We start from the raw sequence: 17,786 nt of genomic DNA on the forward strand, positions 1-17,786 counted from the left end.
AGAACTTTCTCAGCAAGGTTTTTCATAGAAGACCACTGTCTTGGTCATCTGGCATACAGAGCTAGTAAACCTTTCAGGATTAATTGAGAGTTGTGCTGGTCAGTGCAGAAATGAAGAGATGATTTTTTTAATGTAATCTAATGGAGAACTGCAGTCATTCTGGATTCAAATGTTAATTTTTACTCTTGGGACAGCTGATGCAAACTCTTAGAAAGAAATGCACAACACTGTAGGTGCTCTGCATGTACTGTGTGTAGATTTCTCACTGCTGATTTATTTATACAGTAAATATCAGTTGGTATTTGAATATTTTAGTTCAGCTGCCTTTCTAGGATGATGTATCTTTTATGTGGATTTTTTTTTTGCTTTGGTTAAGTAACTTTCTTATGAACTTTTTCTCCTTTTTATTTTTTCCCTCTTTCAGATATTTCTTTTGATTGTTTTCATGTGCATAACATTACTGATTGCTAGTCTTATCTGCCTTACCTTACCAGGTGAGTCTATTACTGTAAAACTGTGATTAAAAGCAACTCTGTGTGTTGCTGTGCTCAGCAATGGCAGATGTTTTGAAACCATTGTTTAAAGTTAAAAGAAGAAAACGTGGAAAATCATCTCATTTTTAATGGTACATCATCAAGTTGTAATAATCTAAAAACCTAAATGATAATGATAGTACTTGTATTTAAATGACAGAGATTGCCATTCCCATTGTTTTGTTGTAGAATAATTTTCCTTTAACAACATAGCTCCAAGTGCTGAGACAATCTCATCAGTATTGAGAGAAAAAAGGAATTTAAACTCTTGCACCTGCTTTACTGTTTAGAGAAGGAAAATATGTCATTTCTTACCAGGTCTTCTAATTTCTTTACTTAAATATTCTGAAGGTGTCATTATTGAGTCCTGCAAGGAGCAGGGAGTTGGACTTGATGATCCTTATGGGTCCCTTCCAGCTTCAGATATTCTGACCTTGACAGGTCACTAGGAGATTTTGGGAAGTGGCATGTATATCACTTTAAAAATTTATGAATAAGTACTTAAAACAAAAGGATAAGACGTGTAAACTCATTTGAATTTTATAACCTGGCTGCTGTAATACCATGTGATTTATACGTCCTTGTATTAATGATCCTAAAGTCAATAATGTATTGAGATCAGAGTTACAAATTTTGTGATTATTTTAATAGTAGTACATAAAATAATTCTTCTGAAATACTGGTAAATGGAGACACTATTAAGAAATGAATGGTAGCAAATGAGTCTCCTATTTTTGTCATAAAGCTTCAGAAGCCTTATCAATAAGTCTTAAAAAATTATGTGAGGCAGTGAAATAATCCAAATATAGCTCATACAATTTAAGTTCAAGCCTATGCACTAATGCCTTTGCAGTTCTGAAGATTAGTGTTTAGGCTCTGAATAGTGCTGTATTCAGTGCTTGGTTTTGCTGTAGTTTGGGTCGCATTGCTGTCATAATGAAATTTTAGGGGGGAAAAATTTCTACATATGTATTTGGCATAATTTCTGAAACTATTTACATACTGCTTCACACATTTCTGCATTATGGGTATAGTACCAAAATACTGTGTTATGATGAACAATATTTGTGCATTCATATTTAACAATAAATTTGATAAATGTTTTTTAATAGGCATCCTTCCCTAATACATCAAGAAAGCATTACTCTACTTAACAGTGCTTATGTTTTCAGTGTTTGCTGGCCGATGGTTAATGTCATTTTGGACGGGGACTGCCAAAATCCATGAATTGTACACAGCTGCTTGTGGTCTTTATGTCTGTTGGCTAACTATCAGAGCAGTGACAGTACTGGTTGCCTGGATGCCACAAGGTCGGAGAGTGATTTTTCAGAAGGTCAAGGAATGGTCTCTCATGGTGAGTCTCAAGAAAAATTTGAGTGATTCAAAAAGTAGGTAATGAAACTTGTTGTTTCATTTTTGTTTACAAATTTTACTCTATAATGTTCACTGCATTTTCCTTTTCAGACAATTTCAAAGCTTTTGCAACTTCCCTTCCTGTTGCATAGGCTAACTATTTTTGGAAGCCATTTAGCACAATGTTAAGCAATCAGAGTAAATAAATGTGTGTGTATATATGTTTATATATATGTGTATATCTTTCTGTTTTCCTTTAAAAGGGAATATGTGGCATTATATTATTCCAAATGTTACGTATTCTCAGAGACATTTACATGTTCACATATACCTTGAAGTTTAACTATTATTTGTTTAGTAATATGACATTATCAAATGGAAAAAAACCTAGTAAAGCTGATAGATGATGATGAACATGTCTCTACAAAGTAGCTTGATGCATATATTCAGAAAGATCTTCATCATTTGTTGAATCTTATGTTGTTCAATTTCATGTTTTTAAAGAAAATATCTGTTATTAGGAGGAGTTCTGATTCTCACCATGAAAGCAAATTTATACCCCAAATTTTTATCTTGGTTTTGATTTTGAGGATTTCTGTTGTACATTTCTTGCCTAAGCTTAAACAAAGAATCCTCTGGTAAATATATTAATTAAATGTCTTGGGGCTTTTTAGATAATGAAGACATTAATAGTGGCTATACTGCTAGCTGGTGTGGTTCCACTTTTGCTTGGGCTTCTCTTTGAACTGGTCATCGTTGCACCTTTGAGAGTTCCTTTGGATCAAACACCTCTCTTCTATCCTTGGCAGGTCAGTTGCTCCCATTCCTTTGCTGCTCTTAATGTAAGGAGTTATGAGTGTTCTTGTTTCGTGTTGGTTTGGTGCCTCAGAGTATTTTCTATAAATATGTTTCTGTGTGGCAGAGAAAAGGCAGCCAAGTCTGGATATGAGGATTATTTGAACCAAAAGGATATGCTGAGGAAGTCAGAGTATGAAAAGCTAAACTGTTGTGAGATGACATCAGAGGATCTTTGCATTTCAGTGGCCAGCTAGACACTTTATCCAGTAGCATCATTGTAAAGTTCTGTAGGAAGTTAGTATAGCTGTATGTATGTATGCACATACTCTGTCTGATCTTTCTAGATAGTTTTCTGCATACTGTTATGCAGCAGCAGGTCCAGCTGATCATTTTTTCCTTACAAGGCTTTAATTCAGTAATGATGCCCACTATAAATGGAATTTTTATATGCTTTAGGGTCATGCTGGTTTTGGGTTGAGATGTCAAATCGTTAATACAAGATTTTGAGGTAGTCATGTTTTGTTATTCTTCAGTCAATTCTCACAGGCAGTGCAAATTTCTTTTTCTTCAATCCAGAAGACAGGATTGAGTGATGAATGCTTCCATCACATAGGCTGAATTATGAAAGAACTCATAACTCAGACACCCAACTGAGGGAACCATAACTCAAGACATCGAGAATGCATTTACTAAGTAACAAGGAAGTGTTCAGGGACAGTGACTTTGTAAGCTGCCCACAGACAAGCTTTTGTTTACTTTCAGTATCCAAATGTTTAAAAACCATAATACAGAGAAGAATTTGACTGCTAATTTAATTATTCCATTATTTTAAAATACAAGTATATTTTTGAGGTATCTGAGTAGATGACTAATAAATCAGGACATCATATAATTTCAGTGATAGATGATCTTGATTTCCAAATGGTTTTGGAAAGAGTTTGCAATGCTAGATATTCTAAAAATTCTAGACATGTTAGTTCTTTAGAAGTTTTAAATACAGTATACTGAAACATTTTATTTTCACGTGGCAGAGCTTCCTCAAAATAATGGATTAGAGGGATTTGAGACTTGTTCTAAATTAACAAGAAGCTATTGAAATTGAGAATAATTTCCATTTTTCACAAAAGAGAACAAAGTTATACAAAGGTTACAACCTTAAGTAAACATGAATCAACTTTAATACTGACTTTTTTTATACAATTTTTTAAATTTTTGAAAATAGATGTGAACAAAAGCGTTCTTTAAATAATTGGTTAAAGAAAACGTATTTCCTTAGCAGTTTAAGAAAAGGATGATTAGTCTATGATATCTTAGGTCTTACCAGTTCTGTAACTGTTTATTGTACCTTTTCAGCCTATATTTTGCATTCTGTTTTTGGTGGCTCTTATTGAAAATCTTACACATATCTGTAATCCAGAAAGGACAGACTCATGATGTAAAGTTTAGTAGAAACCAGTAGTTATATTATGTTCTTTTAATTCCATGCCATAATAATTGCAGTTTATGTTAAAATATAAATTTTCTTCTAAGTAGTATGATGTTTTCTCATGAAGAGTGTTGCCTTGCTTTGTTTAGCTTTTCTCACATCAGAGAGGGTTTTGTGAATGACTAAAATTTAAAAGAACGGAAAAAGTGTGTGAACATCTTTGCATCTTGTTTCTGTTCTTTTTTTAGAGGAATCCGAATAACATCCTTGTAGTTAAATGTTACCAGTGTTAACTATTATGTACCAGAATGATAGTCTGTTGCTTTATGTAAGTGTAATGCTTTTGTTATGTATGTGCTTTTGGTTTAATAGTAGTACTGATTTTCCTCGTTCCAGGGAGCTAATTTGACAGACATCAGTTAAGCTTGAGAACATCCTGTTTTCCGTAGGAGTTTGCAGATGATGTCACCCCTTTTAAGCAATGTCCTATGTAAATAGAAAAGTAATTATATTTTCATTTATAAATAAGATTAACAAGATGCTTGAAAAGCTTTTGGTTGTCTAACTTTTTAAAGATATGTTAATGCTAACAGTCCATTTTTACAAAATTAGGACTGGGCTCTTGGAGTTCTGCATGCCAAAATAATTGCTGCCATAACGCTGATGGGTCCTCAGTGGTGGCTGAAAACTGTTATTGAACAGGTAGGGAAAATCTGTCCATGTGAATTTTTCTGTATAATAACGTTTTCAGTGGTTTTTGAATGTGTGTATCAGAAAACAGAATTACTTTTGTAGTAATGGAGTAATTGAGTAAAATTCATTTAGTCTCGTAGAAACCTTTTAAATTGTATAGCCTAATCCATTAAGGTACACTTAAAAATAAAAGCAAACCTCAGAAAGCTGAAATCAAGAAAAGCTGCATATACATATATGCATTTTTATCAGATTTGTATTAAAGTGAGAAAGAAAACATGATTACATTTTTAGATTAAGTCAATGTGTCCAAATACTGAACATCATTTACATCCACGTCTCAAGAACAGAGAATTTTGCCTTCTCTGGAGCTGTAGATGTTACCCCATTCACAGATTAGTACATATGAAAGACACTATTCCCATTCCCCTTTGCCTGTTAAGCAAGATGGAACAGTTCCTGTGAACAGTTCCAAGTTGCATGGCCTGTTCTTTTCTGTGGCAGAAGTTTTGGGGTTTTTTTTCTTGGTTATAACCTTTAAGTTCTGTGCTTGTCATCTCAGTGAAGTATCTCAGTTGTTTGCCAGAAGGTAACTTTTCATCCCTGCACAGTATGTGATGGCTATGGTGCATGTCCCAACCTCTGTACACAAGGTGCCTCTTTGAGTAAGTCCAGCACATAGTCCCAGTTACTAAATTACTTTAGCTGTCACACTGCAGAAATGTAGTCTTAGTTCTGAGAGTACCTTTTGATGCATATCACGGCTCTTCCTTCCATTTTGAATGCTCTCCATGGGCCATCAGGCACTCTTCTGAGCCATCCTCACAAATGGTTTCATCCAGGATGTGAGACAGAGGCTGTAGGTGGTAGCCATTCAGAACTAGTATTTTGCTATGCTTAATCTAGTTACATTTTGACCTTAGTTTCTGGTAGTAACTGGAGAAACTTAACAATTGTGCAGGCCCTTTCTTCAGGCACAGACTCTACATGCAGAGGCTCTAGTCTGCCCCACCAAAATACAAAATAAGTTCGTATTTTCTGCCTGTTACCAAATTTAATAGATTAATTTTGTTGGTGTACACAGGATTCTCTTCCAGCACAAAGTTAACAGCACAAAGTGATCCCAGATCACCCACAAAAACACTGTCTATAGCTCTATTAAATGATCTTTCAACTGGTTTCTTGCATTCCTGCAACTGAATCACAACACTATTCCTGATTAAGTTGGTCTCTTGGGCACTGTTTAAATGATTTCCTGGAACACTCACGATGCAGATTGGCAGAGAGCTTTTCCTTGTTCAACTGTGGCCATCACTGCTTTCTTCAAGTTGGGAACACCCGTGTCCTTTCATAAGGAGAATTGTGCAAAACCTTTTGATCATTAGTGTAAGTGCAAAGCAAGGCTTTCACGATTGATCCCTTCTACTTCTAACTTGTTCCTTTTTAGGTGTACGCAAACGGGATTCGTAACATTGACTTACACTTCATCATCCGTAAACTGGCAGCACCCGTAATCTCTGTTCTGTTACTCTCGCTGTGTGTGCCGTACATCATAGCTTCTGGTGTTGTACCTTTACTAGGTATGTATACATTCAGAATACCTGTTTATCATCTGATGGTTTATAGCAGTGGAAATAACGCTCCAAGCTCTATGTTATTTGAAAAAACCCAAACAAGCAAGCAAGCAAACAAACAAAAAAAAAACTCACCAAAAAAACCCCTCTATTCTGCCAACAAACGTAAATGCTAAAGGATTGCTGTGTCGTCTTAAAGTGTGGCATTTTTTTGAGAAATGTAATACATTATTCTGACTAGCTACACCAGGAGTATGGGACTGAATAATATCTAACAGCAAAAATATAGGTATCTAACTGGCTTGAGAAAGGAATGATTAATTCATTTCTTCTTTGGACACTCAACCTTTAATTTTAGTCTCTCTGGGAGCTATACTGAGCTGAGGCCATCTTTTTCTGACTTGTCAGATTCTAAACAAAGCTTAGAACAGGTGAAAATACCGGGTTTGTTTTGAGATTTTGATAGTATTAGAATAAAATGTAAATTTTAAACATAGAGGTTTTTGGGGTTTTTTTAGACTTTCCTGTCTGAGCTTTTCCATCAACAGTTGTTTTTTGGTAGTTAGTTTTGATGTTAACAATATGTTAAAGAAGTCTCATTTTATTCTCCGATCTCTCACTTGACTTCTATTGCAACTCCTTCCTGATACGAGGTATACAGAAGTCAATAAGCAAAAAGAACTTATAAGCCCTTTTCTTTTTTTACTGTGGATTTTCACTGTGCTAATGGAAAACTTTCCACTTCAGTGCTTCAGATTAAAAAGAACAGCAGCTGTCATGTTGGAACTGTGGGATAAATGAACGTGTAATTTATTTCACAGCCGTTCTGCTGAAGTTACAGTATAACAAAAAGTCTAGAAGCAGGTAGAGAAGCAGAAATATGTGAGTTACTTCAGCAGTGTTAGATCATGTAAGGGTTTTGTCTTGTTTTGTAGGAGTTACCGCTGAAATGCAAAACCTAGTCCAGCGACGGATTTACCCTTTCCTGCTTATGGTGGTGGTTTTGATGGGAATTCTGTCCTTCCAAGTCCGCCAGTTCAAGCGCCTTTATGAACATATTAAAAATGACAAGTGAGTATATAGTGTGGGGTTTTTAATTTTTCCACTTTAAATTGTGATAACTTCAGATTGACTTCAGGTATTGTAGATACTTGTGACTTAAAGGGATTTTAGGAAGTTTTCTAGACAAATGGCCCGTTGAGACAGACCTAAACTGTTCTTGGCAAATGTTTTATTTATGATTCAGGTAGACAAACACAGGAATAGACTGTCTTTATAAATGGAAGACACTCATGTCTAACATGAATGCGTTTTACCACAAATGAAGCTGATTGCTTGTTTGTCTCCTCCTGTGTAGTCTTGAAGAACTAGTGAATGTTATGATTATGATACACCTGGAAGTAAAATCATGTCACAATCTGCTTCTTATAAAACCATTTCTTCAACCTTTTCTGCATAACTGTTTTTCGTACTCATTAGTCAAATTAACCTGTTAAAGAATGTTCAGTTGATTTGATAGAGTTTGTCCTTACCAAATTCTGTATGGTTTTTTGATTTTTTTTTCAGTAATTATTAGTCTGTATTACTCAGACAACGAATTTGTACAACAGGAAGTAAGCAAATCTAGTCATGCCAGTCAGTAGAGATTTGTGGTTTAGAAATACTCTTAATTAAATCTTTCATATAACAAATTTTAAAAGCATATACAAGTTTTTATGAAATTCTGGAATGTACAAAAAATATATGATGGTCGTTGTTTATGGTTCCGTGACAAAGGGAGAGATGGTGAAAAAGTTTCTAAAGGAAATGATGAGTTTTAGGGGAAGAATTCATAGGTGCGTATGGCTCTTCTACATGTAGAACCAGCAAGTAAATATGAAGCATGGAGAGGAATTTTAGGTGGCAAAAAGTAGGAGTGTGAATCAATGACCTACAGAAGTAAGGAACAATGTAAAAAGTACAGAAACTGCTAAGCTGATTAGATGGTATAATGTTGAAACAGAATTTAAATAAAGGAGTCTCGCACCCCTTAAGCTTGACATGGAGTAGCATTAGGATATTTTCTTTCCCTTCAAGAAAGATAAAGCTGCAGCAAAAGTTCTTTCTTTGCAATATTTACTTTTTTTCAACCAGGGTGTTTTTCATTGGATATAGGAGCTGAGCCTTGCTTAGCTTTACTGAGTGCATGTTCTGCATTGTCACAGATTCTTTTTTGAACTTAGAAGAACCTCATTAGCCCTTTCATTTTGTTTTATATCAGAGTTGTTTTTCCAGATGTTCAAGTGAAAGAACTCAAACACTCAAACAGACACTGCAAAGATGCTCTCAAAAGTATCCAGCAAAGGGCCTGGGTATATAAATACTGCAAACACACTCCTTATATTTCATATCTTCATGCAGTTTGTATATGTGTGAATTGTATGACTACCAAAGTTAGGGCTGTAAATACAAACCTGTAATGCCTGTATTCCATTACAAGGTGCCTGAATGTTGAGAAAAAAGATGAGGGTGGTTAAAGTCCATTAAGGAGGGGGAGGGATTGCTTATAGAATAATGTTTACTGAAATGAGAAAGCTACTTCTGCAGAAAAGGAGATAGAGTGGATTGTGTTACAACATGCTGTTAATTTGTGTTAATTTCTCACTGTTTTTCCTGTAATCCCAGGTACCTTGTTGGACAACGACTTGTGAATTATGAACGGAAGTCTGGTAAACCAGGCACATCAACAACTCCACCTCAATCTTCACAAGAATAGATGGTCATATTAAACATCTTGACCTTCCCTTTGCCTTTACATGTCCTTTTTTCATAGACTCTTCTCATCTTTGGATATCTCTCCCAATAATACTCTCAGCAGTGTTTTGGCTTCTGTTAGCAGCATCCGGATAGCAGTTAAGGCTTTGTTCCTTATCTGCATTTTCTGATGTTATAAATGCTGTCTGAGATCTGTATATGTGTAAATAGAAGTATCCTGACACCCTAAAACCTTGGATTAAAAAGAATGTGCATTGTACATCTTTAAAAAGTATATTAATTTATTAAATCTAGTTGTCACTTTATTTTGGACTGCTGTTCTGTTGACAATGTGCCACAAAGCAATAGTGCGAAGAGGCAAGATGTTTTTATAAAATTTGGAGCTTACTTTATGGTGTTCATAACAGATCCTATTGTAGTAATACAGTATGATTTTTCATGAGTGGAAAGGCCACAGAGAATATCAAAAGTAAATAACTGTCTTACAGTCAGCAATGAAGTGGCTGTGGTGAGAACATAATGAACTATGTATCTTGCTGTCCAGTCTTTTTTATTATTTTGTATAACACCAAAGCTGTTGTACATTTTTCTATTGCCTGATTGTTTTTCATGTGTCAGAGTTTGTAATATTGTACAGTTGCTGTTAAATCAAGAAAATATTTCCTCTTCTGAGAATTCAGATGTACTTGTTGAGGCTCAGCTGGATTTTTCTGTTTGGTTGAAGGGGGTGGGTGTTGGCTTTGGGATCAGGATTTTGTGAATTGAAACAGTAAATAAAAATTTACTAAGTCTAGGTGATGGAAGCATTTAAAGGTATCGAGGAAAATTAGATAGGTTCACAACTTAAATTGTAGCCAATTTCTTATCAATAATAGAATTTTTCAGGACCTCAAGAAAAGGGATGAACATTAACTGATGTGCTTGCACAGCACAAGGAGCATAGTGTAAGCAACATCCTGACCTGGTCCTTAGTTAAAGAGCTTGAAATCTTTTTTCTGTAAGTTACCAAAGTTGAAAATTTTAGTATGAATTTTATATTGCACAATTACTTTAAAAAAAAACCAAACCCAACCAAAAAAAAATTCTCTCAGAATTGGTCACTGTGAATTTTTATGGGAATAATATTGAAGGAAGTGATTTATCATGTACCATTTATTTCCTGAGGGGCAGGGAAATACATATGCTATTAAGCAGGCAAGGAAGAGTTAGCAGATATCTTTGCAAGAGCACAGTCAAACAAGAGCCACCAAATCAAGTCTGTGTTATTTCTATATGTAGATAGAGTTCTTTTGCGGTAATGTTTGGGGGGGCTTATGTAGATAAAGAAAATACATAACAGTATCACAAAGCTTTAAGTAGCATCAAATCACATGCTTAGATTGCAGTATCTTTCCTAGACCAATGTGGGAAATGTGAATATCCATTGCAGTAAGGAGAACATCAATGGAACATTTTAATTGCTATCCAACACACTCTTCTTCAGTATTCTGTACTTAACCATGTGTGTATATAATTAATACTTGAGAATCTGGCAAGTGCTTTGAAAGTGTCATCTCCTTCTATTGATGTTGCATCTCTGATCTGACATTGTTTTGAGCTAATATGGTCCAGGCTGTGATGGTGGTAGTTCATTTTTTTGGTGTCTGGACTCGTGTTCTAAGGCAGCGAGAACAAGCCAAATGCATCTGAATCTAGTGGCAGGAGGACTGGGCTGTCACTATCAGATTCACACTATTTTACAGAATTACTGTTGTACTGATGGTTTTGAACCACAAATATTACCTTTTGGAGTGATTTATTAGGAAATTTCCAGTGAAATGAAATCAGAAAAATAGCCTAAATATTTTTCTTTCATTCACTGTTGCTGACTTAATGCTAAATTGAGTATATATTCACCCCATATATTTTTGAAGTGCATAAATATTGCATTTGACTATTTACAGTGGTGTACATTGTGGGACAAATATATTTTCACAATAATAAATTCACTGATAACGTACATTCTTACTTATGCCAAGATTCTGTCTTTGACATACCTTTCACAAACAGTTCCAAAATGGGCTTGTCACTCAAATATTGCAAGCACTACTGTGCATCATGGAGAATTTACAGTAGTGTGGTACTTGTAACTTTGCGTTTTTATCCAGACAAATTGGTCTTAATATTAAAATTTATTAAGAAAAAGCCTTTGTGCTGTTTCTTACCACTGTTATTTCACAAGTCATTAAATCAAAAAGAGAATCGGGCCAGTCATGCAATGTGATCTGTAGCTGTTTTGATGTAGCTTACATTATCTGTGTTCTCTCTTTGTTACGGAGAACTGGTTTCAAATGCAACTGTTACGCTGGCAGGCATGAAGTTTGTTTCCAAAACTGTCCATTGTGGACTTCAGAAAAATCTCATCTCCTTACCTCCTTATTTTTACATGTTTTGGGAAAGAATATGGAGGTTGTATAGAACAAGAATTAAATAACAGTACTTTTTTATTGTTTTAAATTTCAATGGTTTGCCTTATTGTGCCCTGAGTAGTCCTCTGGCATAGAAACATGATAGTAAGCATGTAAGTTAAGTGGCTGTTACTGAGACAGCTGATGAGATCTGTACCAGTGGCTTCCATCTGTGCTAGAGTAATACAGCATGCTGTGGGCTTATATTACTCTTCAAGTGGAAAAGACTCTGTGTGTGTGTGTGTGCGTGTGTGTGCGCGCGCGCATGCGTGCTCTTTTACCCCAGTTTGGGTTGACCTTGGATCTTGAATGGAGGGGTTGGAGGTATGTACTGGCTTAATTGTATCCCCTTTGTGGTGTTGAGAATCTAATGCTGTTGTTAGTTCCACAGGCCTTCATCCAAGAACTGTCAAGATGGCTCTGTAGCTATCTTTTGCATTCTGAAAGAATTTAATTGCGGCATGGCTTTGACTGTTTTTACACAGATTATTTTATATTGATTAAAAATAGTTAAAACTCTGCACCCCTTCTCTGTCTCCCCCTTTTCTGCTGGGTGAAGCTGAAGTTACTTGGTTTTCTTTGAGGGCCCTCTGGTACCTGTAACTGCTTTCAGTCCATAATTTCCTTGGCAAGATGCCAGCTCCAACACAATTACAGTTCTCACATCACTTTTCAGCTGAGTGTATTAATTCTTTCCTTGGCTCTCCCTAAGACTGAGTCAAGATCATCATAGAAGTCTGCACAGCAGTCCCACTATTCTGCAGAGACCTCTGTAAAAAATACCTTACAGTGCACAAATGGGTGGTTTGTTGATTTCAGTGCCTGGCGTGCTGATCAGTGTCATTTTGTTTCCTTGGACTTCACTGTCCATTTGTTTACGTATAGATTGGAAATTCTTTGTGGCAGGGTCAGTGTTCTTGTTCTGCTTGCCTTGGGAATGGCAATGGAATTGCCTGGGCAATGAGTGAGGCTCTTAGCAGAAATGATTATGCAGATAATAAAAACATTAAACAAGGAACTGAATCTTGGTAGTATAATGAAGTTCAGGATGCAAAATAAAGGAAGCTGTCTTCTGAAACAGATAAGAAACAACTTTTACAAAGCATAAAAGTAAGTTAGAGCTCTCTTATTACTCTGGTATTTCTTAATTAGATTAATTGAAACTAAAGTTAGCAACAATTTTATTTATGGTTCTTCCACAAGCTATGCTTCTGGTATTAATTTCTTCATTTAGAAGTCACCATAAACTGAGAAATGATATGCTGAAATCAAAGTTACTCAGTAATGGAAAATTTTAAAAGATTGTATTTCCAAAGGTCAAATACCAATCCAAAATAAACTAAATGTTTTAAATTCAGGATAGTACTGAGGGATGGAGGAAGGGCAAGATTATTTCACAACTCTGAACATCAGTTTTGCTGCTTATCTACTTGCCTGCAGTTATCTCTTGCCTATTGAGTAGTGGCCAACGCCAAAGCTGCATAGGCGTTTCCCACCCACCCCCCATGAAGAGATATCAAACATCTGGAGTTGTCTGTTATCCGGTGGGGGAGAAGGGGATGGTACTTAACATTACTTGTCTGATTCATCATAAAATCACTTGGCTTTTGAGGGCCGTTTGTGTTCCTGGAAAGTAAGACTAGAGAGAACAGAATTCCTTGTTGCTTATAGAAGTAGAGAACACTGCAAAGCTAATTTATTTATACTGGATAGAATTTCTGTATTAGAACCCAAATAGGGCTGAGCAGCACTGGTTTGCCATGTTCAGCAGGTGCAAATTGCATAAGTGGCCTGCTGAAGTCCAATAAGGAATGTGCTGAATCTAAAAATACTGTGGATTAGAATGGAGTGTACATGGCTGTCGTGGTTTAGGAACGGTGTTCTCCAATTTAGTGTTGCCACTGAAAACACCCCACGCACTGCTCAGCACTGCTCGCTCACTCCCCCCTCCCCCTTCTCGCCTGCAACGGGCTGGAGAGGAGGCACAAAAGGTAAACCTCCCGGGTCCTAGCTGTGCCCCCTCCTGGCTACCGCAAAAATTAACCATGTCTTGGCCGGAACCAGGACAATGGGATATTTTGACTAGTTGAGAGCAGGAGGCATGGAAGCAGGAAGCAGCAGCAGGATTTCTAAACCGAAATTAGGCAATGCTGCTGTAAAAGAACAATTACGTCCATGGATATACTTGCAAATGCTCTTTGTATAAGAGTAATGGGTAAAATGCATGGGAGGGAAGTACTCCCTCTATACTTAGTGTATAGCAAGAATCTGAGTTGCTCCTTTCACTGAAGTTACACTTATGTTTTTATTGCCTATATCTTCATGAAGTTTGATCAACTTTTTCTTAACGGAAACGAGGCCTTACTCCCTTTATGGCTTTGTGCCAAGATTCTCAACCAGACCCATCAGTGTCCTTCTCACTGTGCCTCTGAGATTTTATTTTTTTTTTTTTTGTTCCTTGTTGAAAGGATTTTGTTGACCCCACAGCCACGGTACTGATCTATGTAATCCTGAGTTTCCTTAAACAACCTTGCATTAATCTGCAGAGAATTAACATCTCTCCTCACACCACTAACCCTCAAAACTGAAGCATCCCTCCCTCTTGATCTTGTTTTTACTTACCAGTTATCTCGGAGGTTATTCCACTCTTTGTTATGCTGGTTTAGTCTTCTTCCTTTTACATCCACGAGTTACAATGATCTTTAAGTAGATGTTTTAGTGTAATTACATGTGAAAAGCATGCTACTTTTAGCTAAAACTGAGTTCCCAAAAGTATAAATGACTTCTTAAAAGGAATACCATCCCAGTATGCCAAACTTAAGCCAACATGTATAATTATGCATTCTTTCTGCACCATTAACACAGGACTAATGAGTAGAAAATTTGCAGTATATCCAGTACTGCTTATAAGTCAGGAGGCTGCATGGTAAGGATGGTCATAACTCATGTAACTCCAGGGTTTTTTTGCAGTCCCTTCCATACTATCCTCTTTCATCCCATCCATCCTCCCCCCGTAGTTAAATATACGATGGTTGGGGTCAAAGAATAAAGGAGAGCAGTGCCCATGCTCCTCTTTCTGCAAAGAGCAAGGACTGTATTGCCTAGAGTTTTGCTTATTACTTGATGCAGTATGTCTTGTTAATTTTTGTTACATGTAAGCTTTTATACAGAGATTAATTTGGCCATGCCTTTATAGATTAAGCATGTTCTGGAGCAGCATGTGATTAATTGGTAACCTATTTTCCAGTTATTTTTCACTTTTATATGGAAGTTTTAGCCTTTGGCTTTTTCCACTGGTTTGCAATTCATATAAAATAACGTTTGAAAAATATGGAGTTTTTCTTTAAATACTCACAGGAAAAATTCCACCTACATGCTACTGTTTCCCATAATACAGTATGGCAGCTTTATGCATGATTTCACTGCACTGGACCAAATCACTGGAAGAAGTGAGGATATGACATTTACTTTTTGAGCATTTTTGGGATAGTTCCAAGTGTGTGCAAGAACTGCAGAAGACAGAGAATATGAAATTTTTGCTGTTTATCTGTTATCCCTAGACACCTTTGAAAAACTGCATTGTGAAATGAGCTTAATTTAATTCCACTCTGGAAACTCCTGCAGGATAATGTTTGCTGCATGTTTTTCTTTGTCCTGCATGGCCTTACATGTTCATCAGTGGGGACATAATGTGGATTAAAAAGGGCTTGCTTCAAATAAGATTGTGTGCTTCTGCAGTAACTGTTTGGCCTGTTTCAAGCACAGAGCACCTAAGTCTCTTTGGAGCAATGACTTCTGAAGGCTTTCTGAAGCGAATAATCCTATTACCAAGTTAATTTGAGTGCTCGAGCTACTTACAGCCCACGTTAGAAGGAACAGGAGGGGCATAGCTTTATAACCAAGAGATGCACTAGTGTCTTTACAGAGGATGCCATTCAGGTTACCTCCGGTGCTGTCCTTTTCTGCAGTGGAAATAGGTCTTGTAGCTGGCAACCAAGACTTGGAGGCAGAGAGGGCACTGAATCCTTGGAATTCTGAAGTGGTGGGAGAATCCATGCTGCCTTGTGGGGCCATATTTGGAGCAGTGGGTGCTGAGAAGCATGTCCCACTGGACGTGCTGCTCTCCGTGGTGGCAGACCTTCTACAGTACTGCTGTCTGGAATGTTCGGGACTGTGGCGACTGCCCAGCAGAGGTTGCTTGTGGTTGAGCTGCCCTTGAAAGTAGCAGCTACTGCAAGTAATGGGAATTTTAGGGGATACATTGCTCTATGTCTACTTTTCAGTTCATTCAGCATTTGTTCACATCTCATCCAAGCTGGGAAAGGAAGTTTAAAAGTGCTAAAGGCAGGATGGACATGCCACCCTAACTGCTCACCTGGTAGTGCATCCTCATGGCCATGGGGCATGCAGGGATTAGGGGGCTGCAGGGAGTCCAGGCACGAAGGGACCAGCCATCCCACTATGGGCTCTGCCAGTGATGCAGTACTAAGGTGTTCACAGAATCGATTAGGTGGGAAAAGGCCAACCTATGACCAAACACTACCCTGCCAACTAGACCGTGGCACTAAGTGCCACGTCCAGCCTTTCCTTAAACACCTCCAGGGATAGTGACTCCACCACCTCCCTGGGCAGCCCATTCCAACATCTAATCACCACTTCTCTGAAGAAATTCTTCCTAATGTCCAACCTGAACATCCCCTGGCACAGCTTTAAGACCATGTCCTCTCATCCTGTCACTGGTTGCCTGGGAGAAGAGACCAACCCCCACCTGGTTACAACCCCATTTTGGGTAGTTTTTAGGGAGCAATAATGTCACCCCAGGCTAAACAACCCCAGCTCCCTCAACCACTCCTCCTGGGACAGGCACTCCAGACCCTTCACCAGCTTCATTGCCCTTCTCCAGACTCACTCCAGAATTGCGGGCCCAGAACTGAGCAAAGTGTTCAAGGTGTGGCCTAACTAGTGCTGAGTACAGGGGAAGAATCACTTCCTCAGTCCTGCTGGCCACACTATTTCTGATACAGGCCAGGATGCCACTGGCCTTCTTGGCCACCTGGGCACACTGCTGCCTTGAGTTCAGTCGCTGTTGACCAGCACCTCCAGGTCCTTTTCTGCTGGGCAGCTTTCCAGTCACTGTGCCCTCACCCCAGCCCGTAGCACTGCATGGGCTTTTTGTGGTCAAAGTGTAGGACCTGGCACTTGGTCATTGGTCATTGTTCTTGGCCCACTGATCCAGCCTGCCCAAGTCCCTCTGCAGAGCCTTCCTACCCTCCAGCAGCTCAACACTCCGACCCAACTCGGTGTCATCTGCGAATTTGCTAAAGGTAGACATCATCCATGTCTCGTGTCTTTTCACAAGTTTGAACAAAACAGGGGATGCTCTTGCACTTTAAACCGCGGAGGCACCAACCCTCTCTCCCCGCCCGGCCCCCGCCTTAACCCCGCTCAGCTCCCCGGCCTCCCGCCCGCCCCGGCCGCTCCCCCCGCGTTGCCCGGGCAGCGGGGCCGCGGAGCGGGGCAGGTGAGGGGCCGTGCCCGGGCCTCCCCCGAGCCCCGGGGCAGCACCGGCTGGGCGGGGGGAGCCGTCCCGGACAGCTCTGCCGGGGCCGCCATCGCCGCGGCGGTGCTCGGGGGCGGGGTTGGGCTCCCGGCGCTCCCTCCCCACAGCTCGGGGCTGGGGGGCGGCGGGCCCCGCGGCGCGGCCGGGCCAGCCTGCTTGCGGCTGCTTGTCGGCCTTGAACTCCTGGGGCTGGTTTTGAGTGCGTGAAAGGAAAATAAGAGCTAACAGGGGGTGAAAGACATGAGCTGAGCTTTGTGTTTAGCGCGAGTAACCCCTGCTGTGCATTGATGATGAAGGGGTGCAGAGGCTGCCTGACCCGGCTGTGTGTATATGTACAGGAGGTTCCCTCTGGACATCAAGAAACCCTTTTTCACTGTAAGGATGACTGAGCACTGGCACAGGTTGCCCAGGGAGGTGTGGAGTCTCCATCCTTAGACATGTTCAAAACCCACCTGGACATGGTTCTTGGCAGTCTGTTCGTAGGTGGCCCAACTTGAACAGGGGGTCTGACCAGGTAACCTCTAAGAGGTCCCTGCCAACCTCAACCCTTCTGTGAGACTCTATGATTAATGGCTTACTGTAGAAAAGCAGCTCTTGCACTGCTTCCTTTTTTTTTTTCCTTGATTTTGTTTTTACTCTTTTATTTGA

At 38.8% G+C, this 17,786-nt stretch overlaps 2 protein-coding genes across 11 annotated transcripts in view; both read left to right on the forward strand.

Annotated features, from left to right (window-relative positions):
* The window catches only part of MARCH6 (membrane associated ring-CH-type finger 6), a 46,744-nt gene extending 34,645 nt beyond the window's left edge, over window positions 1-12,099 (forward strand). For both annotated transcript variants that reach the window (XM_027644094.1, XM_027644093.1), the window contains exons 20-26: window positions 425-494; window positions 1,706-1,887; window positions 2,561-2,695; window positions 4,723-4,812; window positions 6,251-6,383; window positions 7,313-7,448; window positions 9,042-12,099. In XM_027644094.1, coding sequence (XP_027499895.1) covers window positions 425-494; window positions 1,706-1,887; window positions 2,561-2,695; window positions 4,723-4,812; window positions 6,251-6,383; window positions 7,313-7,448; window positions 9,042-9,132 — 837 coding nt within the window. In that variant the 3' untranslated portion in view covers window positions 9,133-12,099. The remainder of the gene's footprint in view (window positions 1-424; window positions 495-1,705; window positions 1,888-2,560; window positions 2,696-4,722; window positions 4,813-6,250; window positions 6,384-7,312; window positions 7,449-9,041) is intronic.
* Window positions 1-17,786, forward strand: part of ROPN1L (rhophilin associated tail protein 1 like) — a 31,252-nt gene that overhangs the window by 863 nt on the left and 12,603 nt on the right. For 3 of the 9 annotated variants that reach the window (XM_027644106.1, XM_027644105.1, XM_027644097.1), the window contains exon 1: window positions 17,030-17,099. The gene's annotated coding sequence lies outside the window, so the exon portion shown is untranslated. The other 6 variants (XM_027644098.1, XM_027644101.1, XM_027644104.1 and 3 more) reach the window with 6 other exon arrangements.

The sequence above is a fragment of the Corapipo altera genome, unplaced genomic scaffold (assembly GCF_003945725.1).
Source record: "Corapipo altera isolate COAL_440 unplaced genomic scaffold, ASM394572v1 24b, whole genome shotgun sequence".
Classification (NCBI taxonomy): Eukaryota; Metazoa; Chordata; class Aves; order Passeriformes; family Pipridae; genus Corapipo; species Corapipo altera.